Source organism: Monopterus albus, unplaced genomic scaffold, assembly GCF_001952655.1.
Source record: "Monopterus albus unplaced genomic scaffold, M_albus_1.0 scaffold130.1, whole genome shotgun sequence".
Lineage (NCBI taxonomy): Eukaryota > Metazoa > Chordata > Actinopteri > Synbranchiformes > Synbranchidae > Monopterus > Monopterus albus.
This window is the reverse complement of record NW_018128010.1, coordinates 714,758-725,133: the sequence shown is the minus strand read 5'-3', so window position 1 is coordinate 725,133 and position 10,376 is coordinate 714,758. Positions and strand designations below refer to the sequence as shown.

The 10,376-nt window shown below is 40.4% G+C and overlaps 1 protein-coding gene across 5 annotated transcripts in view; it reads left to right on the top strand.

Moving 5' to 3' along the window:
• LOC109967493 (neurobeachin-like) overlaps window positions 1-10,376 on the top strand; it is a 193,426-nt gene that overhangs the window by 157,031 nt on the left and 26,019 nt on the right. For all 5 annotated transcript variants that reach the window (XM_020613099.1, XM_020613098.1, XM_020613097.1 and 2 more), the window contains 2 exons: window positions 245-360; window positions 2,728-2,840. In XM_020613099.1, coding sequence (XP_020468755.1) covers window positions 245-360; window positions 2,728-2,840 — 229 coding nt within the window. The remainder of the gene's footprint in view (window positions 1-244; window positions 361-2,727; window positions 2,841-10,376) is intronic.

Here is a 10,376-nt window from a genome sequence, read left to right as displayed (position 1 = left end):
GGCTGCGCCCTGGAGCCAGGCCTGGGGTTGGGGCTCGAATGCGAGTGCCTGGTGGCTGGGCTTAGCCCGAACGAACGACGTGGGGACGTCCTCCCATGGGCCCACCACCTGCAGGAGGATCCGTAAGGGGCCGGTGCGCAGTGGATTGGGCAGCAGTCGAAGGCAGGGGCCCCGACGACCCGATCTCTGGACACAGAGACTAGCCTTCCGTGTTGTCTGATTTACTGTTTAAATGTTTTTCCAGGCGCATCTCCCTCGCCACCCCTCGACAGCTTTTTAAATCCTCTAACATGACCCAGCGCTGGCAGAGAAGAGAGATCTCCAACTTTGAGTACCTCATGTTTCTCAACACAATTGCAGGTAAGAACTCCTAAAGCTGTACAATGCTGTGATTCCCAAGTGAAACTCAGTGCTTTTAGTTTGGAAGTCACTGAAGGAATGGAAAGAATGTATTCCCTTTTTCACAGCCTTCAGTTAAATAGATAGATTTTGATTTGTTTCCTTCCACATCTGGGAAACTGTTACCCCTGGTGAAAGTTTTAATCTATGTGAATCTCTTCACCATTAGATCCTTATGACTTTAAGTTTAGCTTTCATAATCACAAAACTTTGTGTCACTGACATTGGAAACATACTGTAAATGGCTTCAGGTATGTCATAAATGCTTAAGAATCCATGGTGTCCTTATGTGGTCATGGACATAGTACACTTCACTGTTCATTGGAGTGTGCTGTTTGAAGCAGGCACAGCAGATTTCGCCAGATAATTAGTGTCTGGCTTTGTGAGAGTGTACACGTGTCTGCAGAGTTGAGAGGTTCTGTTGTTGACTCTCTGATCTGAACTGCAACTAACAGGAAAGGCGAGAGCGACTGCACACTACTCTACTCTGAGAGGTGTCATCTTCTTTCTCGCTGCATATTCATGCATATTTATATTTAGCTCGTGCTTGAGTTCAGTACATTATTGTCAGCTAATTAGTTCCAAGTCAGAGAGAAAAACATGCCCAAAATTCATTAAAAACCTCTAGTAATGACCTAGGCTAACGGGGATGACAGAATAGTGTGGGGCGGCAGACAGGCAGAGGGTGATGTGCTGGGAAGAGGTGTGAACGGGAAGAGGTCTTCTAATTAAACACTATTCCACTGTTATTAACATCCTGCCACCCCAGCTTAGGTCTCAGCACCAGTAGGTTTAACCAAAACCCCCAGCTCATCCTCCACACTTGGCCCGCTGCTTCTGTTTCACTATATGTTATTAACCTGGATAATTATGCTCTCTAGCGTCCCCTAGACCCTGGCTACTTTGCAGCAGCCTTCCCGCTGACTAGCCTGTCAGACGTTGTCACTCGCTCAGCTAGATTTAGACTCTCTAATGCCAGCCTGCTGCTCTCCAGGAGTGAGCAGAGACATACCTGCGGGATTGGATCATATTGATAATATTTTGTAGGTGCTCATTAAAATGTTATGGCACTAGCCAGCAGATTTAAAAATATTCTTTTCACTGAACAGTTGTGTTTTATCGCATTGCATAATATTAATCTACATTAGCTTTCATTTAGATGTAACAAATCAGCTTTTATTATTCTGATCTTAGCATTTAGCTTGATACTGCTTTGATTTTAGATGCTTGAAGTTTTTAATTTGTTGACCATTATGTGACAGAGTGAAGGCAATCACTGATTTAAGGTAATCTTGGTTCCTCTTTCAATATTGCAACTTCAACTAGGTAATTATGAAAATGTACAGTAACACTGTAATAATGTATAGGTGTGCAGGAGTCTCATTTCTGGCACCAGTACTCTGTTGTGATGTAGTAATGTATAACTAAAGTTTATACTACACTAGTCTATATCAGCACTGTAAAATTGGAACATGTATGTAATTGTGAAATGGTTTTCAAAAAATGTGGGAACTTTTTATTACCTCAAGAAAAGATGTCAAAGGATATAAAAATACCCTAATATTATTGCTGCTCTCTTTTACAGTTTATCCTAGATCTCCTTAGTGACTTAAATAAAATGTTGCATTTTTACTGTCACTTTACTTTGAGCCCACATTTTCAACTTGATTTATTACCAGCAGTAAAAATTCCAGCAAAACCCTCTAAAGCAGCCCCATCCCGTTCATGGATTACAACTGGCCACCACCTGACCTCACAGCTATATCAGTGTCATCTTCAAAAGAAAAATAGATCTTTAATGACAACATGAATTTCCTATGCCACATTTTGCCATCTGAAAACTATATTCCACTGCCAGAGCACTGAGGAAATTCACATCTGGCCAGTCAGTGTAGAAGACTTGCAGTGACATTTTAGGTGTTTGGAGCCTTGGCCCTCAGAAGAATCTCGCTCTGTAATTACCTCCACTCCTCGCAACTTAGAGACACTTATGTTCTTTATAACCTTCAAGACAGCCTTCTCAGGCCTCCTGTAACTTCCACAGTCTATTGATAAAGTGCACTCAGCAGGCAAAGGCATGAGGAGCAGTGGAAACATTCTCACATAGCAGAGTAAGCTTGCCATTAGTGTGTGTTTCCCTGGCAGGCTCCGTATGAGACAGGAAGTGTGTCTGATTGAGGGCTCTGAGATTGGGAGCTTGTTGGAATGTTGCATGCTGATCCTCCAAAGTAACTGAAGCCTCAAGTGTACCCTGCCCTGCTTTTCAACCCCCGTGTTCCCTTCCAGTCCTTCATCACTTACAGATTTCTGTCTGCCCTGTGTGTCTAGGGAGGACATACAATGACCTGAACCAGTACCCCGTCTTTCCCTGGGTTCTCACCAACTATGACTCTGAGGAGCTGGACCTGACCTTGCCGGGGAATTTTAGAGATCTTTCAAAGGTACCGAGGCCTCCTAGCCATGCACCTCAGTATGACAGAGAGAAGGGAGGGGGCAAGTAGAGGCAGCTGACTCTGACAGCAGGGGATTTCCTTATTAAGAGTCAGACTGTAAAACAATATCATATTTAATGGCAAAGGAATCATGTGCAGATTCTAAACTCATAAGATGGATGCAGAAAGTGGAAAATGCTGATTGTAACATGCACTAAACCTTAGGTACACTTACTCCTGATTTATTTGGTACTGTATTGTCTCAGCACATAATTTGCACTGTCTGCTTTGACTGTAAGCTTAAAATTGGCTCCTGGTTTCTGCATAGGAGAGGCTTAAAGCACTCAATTTTTTTACCATGTGTGCCTATATGGTAGAGACAGCAATATAATGCATAGTTAACAACTCTGCCAGCAAGGAAAGGCAGTTTGTTTTCTTGATCTGAAGCATACCTGGGCTGTGTAGTTGAAACTATTACTGCAATATTAATAGGAAGATTTACAAATTTTGATATACAGAATCACAATATGGCAAATGTGTACAACACCATCGTACAAAATATTCAAACTGATTGCAAAATATGAGATAAACTACATAAGTTGCTGAAAGCTGAAAAACAATAATGAATTATTGTCCAGCCCAAGTGTTCTACACTGTGAAGTTTGTACTATGTCAAAGACAGAGCACAACATTGGTATATTTTTTAGTAGCTGTTAGTTTAATTCATTAAATGTTACCAATTAGTAGTTTCTGCTTGGATTAGGCTTTTTCATGGTTGATGAAGTGAAAAGAGCAGGTCATGAGGGCAGCACTGCAGTGAAAGTCGAATGCAGTGGGTCCAAAATGAATCAAGCAGTGCAGTAACAAGAGTCTAACAAACGCTGCCAAATCACAAGAGCTCAGACATATTGACACTAATGCCCTGCAGCCCTGGGAGATACAATTCAGCGTTATGTTTGCTTTGTCTTTGGGAAAAGACAGTAGATTACTCTGCTACAAACTGTGGCCTGGTTTACTGGTTTACCACCCCCCTTCTCTGTCTCTGTCTTTTTCTTGCACATGCACACTGCAGCTCACTGACCTGAAAACAGTTGCATTCCTGTCTGAGCTTTCGCGTGCTCACTTTATCGCTCCCTCATTCCTCCTTATTTCCCTCAAAGCGCCAACATTTTAACAGCCTCACTTTGCCATCTCAGTTCTCAGGTTTGTATCAGTTTTCAGCTTTTCAAAACATGTGTGTTCTGTTCTGTGGTGAGAGAGGGGAAGAACTTTGAAATATTAAAAAAAAAAAAAAAAGAAAGCCAGCTGCCATTAAACACTCAAAGAATCATGGCTGTGAATTTAAAAAAAAAAAAGCTCCCACTGTGCTGGAGCGCCTCTCCATGTTTCACATTCAAACCCAGAACATTATAGACAAACAGCTCGGTTGTGTTTCTTGCCACTGTCAGCTCAGTACCTGTCTGCTTTTAGCTGCTCTGGCCTGTAGGGTATCCAGGCTGGCTGAGAGAACCATGGGATGTGTGTGCATGTGTGTGTATTTGGGGCGGTGATCAGGGCTGAGCCATGTGCAACCCTTCTGCCCTGGGGAGACAGTTATGTATTGTAATGTATTCCAGTGACATCCTCCCATGCTGTTTACAGGGCTGAGCTGCCTTCATTAGCATGAGTTCACAGCCTAGGTCTCCTGACAGTTGTCCTTGGAACCCCAGGGCTCTTACCTCCAAAAGTTCACATCCAGTGTTGCAGAGAAGGACAGAGGCCTCCACACTTCTCCTCTCTGCTTGGTCTGTCCTTATGTTCAATTATGGATCAGAGGTAGTAGCATGTTCTCCAGAGACTTGTTCTTTGCATATTAGGGCTGTATGTCTAGTAGGTGTGGTTGTTTACCACACACACTGTGTGTGTGGTAACTGAGGCTGTGTTTTGTTTAAAATATTTTGTACAATACTTGTTTTAGTACCAATACTGTTATAATACAAGTTTGTGAGGTAGTGTGGGTTGTCTCCTAACTGGAAGGTTGATGGTTCAATGCCCAGCTTGTCCAGTCCACACGTCAAAGTGTCATTGAGCAAGTCACTGGAGCCCTAGTACCCCTGACACCGGTGTGCAAATGTGTGTTTGTGTGTGCTTCAGTGCGTAGAAAAGTGCTATATAAGTATGACCATTTCCCATGTTTGGCTACAATTTTTTTTATTTTTCACTTAATAAAAGAAGCCACACTTCTCTAATTTTCTTTGCTGACAGACACAAACTGCTGTATCAAATCACCTCATGTAATATAATCTGTTGCTCCAGAGCTGCAACATTATGAAGATTAATCGTCACCTAATCACTCTTAGGTTAACGCACTAGATAAAGCTAAATTGTAATTTCAGCTAAATTATAGACTATAAAACTGAAGCATCACTAACATTTATAAATTATTCTAAGATTACCCTACAATGGCATTGCACTGTTTGGGAAGCTTTCTTTCCCACAGATCAGAGTCATACCTGAGAGCTGTTTGTCAGTTACAGGTGAGTCTCACATGATGGGCAGCATTGTTTCAAACTGCTGGAGCTCTACACTCCTGCCAAATAATATCCTCCCACACCTACTGCACACACCTACAATTACCTAGTTGAGCATTCACTCAGCTGTGAACAGTGCTATTGAATGGGACATTGCTTTGCCCCCGGGCCAGCGTACTGCATATTTGGATGTCAGATACGTTCATACAACAAAGTGTTTCATTAGATTCTAATGATTATTTTTTTGATGGAGTGACAAGTAGATGATAGATAAGAGGAAGCTAATCTTTCCCTTGGCTATTAAATGATGTGATGGAAATTCACCTAAATGCAAAAGAAGGTGGAAGAAGCAGATGTGGTTTAACACTGTGCTTCTTCACTCACTGATTCACATTAATTAGATGAATCCTTTGTAAAGTTTGATTTCAAGAGACAAGCAACATCAAAAACTGACATAAGTATATTTCTCAAACCATTTAGTTATACATTTTCACTTAAAATTGCAAATATAATGCTGATCATATTGATTTCCCTTGGCAAGCACATTCTGAATGAGCTGTGCTGAGATGGAGAAATGTGTGTTAATATTTCCTCCTCAAGCTTCTGCTGTGGCGGTGAAAACTGAGCATCTCTGAGTAATGCAGACAGAGCTTGGCTGCTATCAAGACCCCCTCCACAATTGTTTTTCCATAATGGATCCTTCTTCACCCTCGAGTTCCACTCCAGTCAGGCTGTTTGAGAGCACATCTGCTTTATCTTGAGTTGGAGCCACTTGATTGCATTAGACTACGACTGCATGCAGACCTCCCCCTGACGAGGGAAGCAGAAACGACTGCAACTTCTCCTGACAGAGCACCATAGCAACATAGTGTAATGTAATTTATTTTGAAATATAAAATACAGTATGCATCTCCTTGGGAGGTAGCTTAGATATAACCAAACAAATGGAGGCACTCTCTGCACATTCACTGGCCGACAGGCACATTCACTTTCTTCATCTCTGGAGTGCAACAACAGAATGATCCTGATTGAATCTGAGGCCAAATCTAAGTTTGATCATACTTTGTTTAGTTGTGTTGCTGTATTTCACTCGGTCAGGTGCTTTACAAGAAATGAACTCAGATAGGAGAAAGTGTGAAACTGTCTGAAGCAGTTGTTTTCATTGTCTTATATCTGTGATCAGTATGATATACAGTGCAGGGAAAAGGGAAAGGTGAGTTTTTGTCTTGAATAGAAGTAAACAGAGCCTGATTTGGGCTCATTAGCAGATAGTGTATATGACAGGACTAACGTCACAGAAGGACCACTGAAGTGCTTGTGCTATTTCGTCATAAATGGCTTTTTATTTTTCATTAAATAATTACTCAGTCACACAATCTCCTCCATATACTCTGAATTCAAAACATGTTTTTCAATGGCCAAGAGAGTCATAGACACTAGACACTAGGTCTATGAAAACTAGGATATAGACTAACCTGGAAGCAGCTTTTCATTTTACTTACTTCTCCTAGGACCGACAGTGCTGGAGCTGCATTATGCCAAGTTTTTATGTTCTTGCAGCTGAGAGCACATTGTCTTGGCAAACATGCTGTGGAAGTAGTGTCTCCTTCAAGGCTACCTATGGTCAGTTCATTCCAGTCTCATTTGGTTTATTTTAATGTCAAGCACTGCCTTCATTCAGTGACACATTTGACGTATATTTTTGTCCTCGTATTTCAAGAATGTAGCATTCCACAGAATTATTGAGCTGAGACCGTGTTTAGAATAAATTATTGCCTGTTTTAGATGTAACTGGTGGCAAAGTTGTATAAAAAACTGTGACACAAATGTGTTCAGTGCACGAGGAGACAACACAACCAGATATTGCTAAGGATTTGTTAGGACAGAGAGTCAGCTCTATAGTCTGTTGTTGAATTTGAAGAGATACTATGAACTCATTACCCAAAACTCAACACTTTGGTTTACAGCCTCACTGTTCTTTTCAAACGGGTTCCCACCTGCCACCACAGCAGCTTTAATTGTCCTTCTTTTTTCTCTTGCTTTCATTTGTTCATTTTTTTTCCTCAGTTTGTCACACATTTCTATATGCAGTTCTACTGTAATAATTACATTTTTCTCTAGCATTTAATGTAACTGTATTAATCACCTGCAAAATAACCAGTTGGCCATTTGTTAGGCTTACCTTTATTTTTGCTGCTGTTGTTATTTTTTTACATTTCAGTGAGTTGGTATTTACTGTATAAACATCCCAACTTTAGTGGTGCTCAACAGTCTGCCAGGTACAAATTCCCAAGGTAACAGCAAGCTGTGACAAAATATACCAGAAGAATAATGATGAATAATGATGTGATATGAGCTTTTTCCATGCAGCCAGTGTAATGATATGCTACTACCACAATAAATAAAAGCATTCCTACTTCTACACTACCACTATAAGTGACATTAAAAAAAATCTTTTATTTATGCTTATGCAGCAGATAGCCTTGAAAACACAGTAAGAACAGTTTTGCTTCATTATTCAGAACCAAATTAACAGGAAAAATTACCAGGAAATAACTAAGAAAACAGGTCTTTGAATGTCTTCCCTTTTACCTGGTGCTTAATTCTAGACCTGCTGTGGTAAGTTTAATCTCAGGTAAAGGGAGAGAGATGGAGTCTAGGTTTATTGCTTGCATTTATCCAAAATTTAAAGTTTAAAAACGTAATGTTGGCTTGTAATAGTTCTTTAAGCACAATTGTGTGTCTCATATCACATGAACATGCCTATAATTATGGCTTGGTTTGTTTTCCAGCATCTTCTGGTATCATGGTATTAAAATGGGCAAATAAAATAGTTAATTTACATTTTAAATTAGAGCCGTACCAGTCAGTTGCTTTGTATGTTGTTATGTGAGTAGTTTACTTTTTCTTCTTTTACACTTTGTAGTATTATTTGCAGCTGTCGTTGTCTTATTCTTCTTTCCCTGTCACATGTTACCTGGATCTTTCAAACAGCTCTAACTTGTGTTAGTGGTTTCCCAGAGGGTGAGACATCTTGTGGCTCGCACCCTGATCCAGCTGGGCCAAGATGTCACGTGCACGGCTATTATCACTTCATAAATCTATGCAGATCTCAATAAACTTCTCCCTCAGTCTATTGAATTGCGCTCACACTGATGTGGACTGCCATTATTTTTTAAAAAGCAACCACAAAAAAAAAAAAAACTGGCCACATTTAATTTTGACTTGGAGCTTCAGGCATGTGACCTGTGCTGCACAGAGTCTGTTTGTTGTACTAAGATTGCATACAAAATGTACCCAGCCAAAAGAGTAAGAGTACCCTTTTAATAATCAGTAACTGACTCAGTGGTACTGAGTGTATTAATATTGACTGCCAATATGCCTCCGAGGCTCTTAGGCTGGATAGGGTGATTGAAAAAGCCGAGAAAGTAATTTATTCACCACTAAACGTATGTTTAATGGGAGTAATTTTGTTGCCTTAGGAACACGTGAAAGTAAAACACTCGCCAAAGGGCAAAAACCCTATGACGGTGTCAGTGCAATGTTGAAGTTATTAATGAGTCTGGGGTTAAATAATGAATCATGCTATGCAAGGTTTGACCTAACTATGAAATAAATGGATGGGTGTCAAATAAATATATCAGTTATGTTATTTTTTTATATGCGCCCATGTTCTTCAAATGCAAACCAAAGAATATGAGAGTGTTTATGATTTCTGACATTTTCAGTCTTGACAGTGCACTTGTCTCACATCTGCTGTTTACCAGTGAAAGGCTAGTTTGGGGTTTTTGGAAAATGTGTTTTTCTGTCCTTTTTTTAATAATAGGCAAACATTAAGGTATCAGGTGTTCAGAATTCAGGTTATGTACATATTTTGTGGGGAGCCTTTATGATAACATGCACACATGCAGCATGTAGTGCAGTCTAAAGTAGCTTTACAGCAGTAAATACTAGCCAATTATATTCAGTTTTCTCAGTTGTTTAGTCTTTGAAAAACAAATTTTGATTTTGTTCTAGGCACTGATAATCTCAAGACCATGGCCAGTGTTATTTTTGTACTATTTCCCATAGGTCCTAGTAACTCCCATTAGCAGTGCCCAGTAGCTCAGAAGGGCTAAGGGAGTAGCTGTGCTAAGTAATGTGTTTGACTTAGTGGGTGTGTTGGGTGTAAATCAGGTCAGCCAGGGTTAATCCACATGGATTACCCACAACATTTAGCAACAGACGCTCATATCTCCTCCTTCCCCTCAGTGCACCATCAGCTCACTCCTGCCACCATATCCCTGTAAATTTCAGACAGAAGACAGTGCAACAGGAACCTTTTAGGGTTCAGGCAAATAATGAGGTTTGACAGACGAATCCCAGAGTAAAGCTCCTTGTCTGGCCTGAACTCAGATCCAGCCTCTCTGCCAGTCTCACCACATATAGTCCTAGAACCTCTGCAAGTTTATCTCAGTTAATTATGCCCAGTGTTATGCCTTTCTGTTCATTATGCTTTCCTAACAAAAGCAATAGGAAGGCAGATCATTTACACAATAGACCCAATGAAAGAATCTTACCTGTAAATCAGTGTAGAAGTACTGTAGCTTAATTTCCTGGTGGTCTTAATGAATTTCACTGCACCTATGGGTTCGGGCCATCACTTCACCTTCTACATGATGAGAGTATTGGCAGCAATTGGTCTATGTAACTAGGTTAAAAAGTCCAACCTAAATGACTGTATACTTTATTTGTCCTTCTCCGACACGGCCCATAGGAGCAGGGACAGTGGAGTTCCAATTGCAAATCCCTATTTTATGAGGCTTCGAGTGTCACTTGTTTCATTGCCCAATAATTAAGTGAAATTGAATACATTATATGAGTCAGACTAGCTTGAGTTTAGCACACACACTAAATAAAATGATATATTAGTAGTATTTAGTATTAGTAAAGTTAGCTTTGACTATTTCAGCGAGTCAAATACTGGAGCAGTTGCACATAAACTGCAGTTTTGACTGACCTCTGATGACACAATGATCTAAGTTAAGTCAGTCTG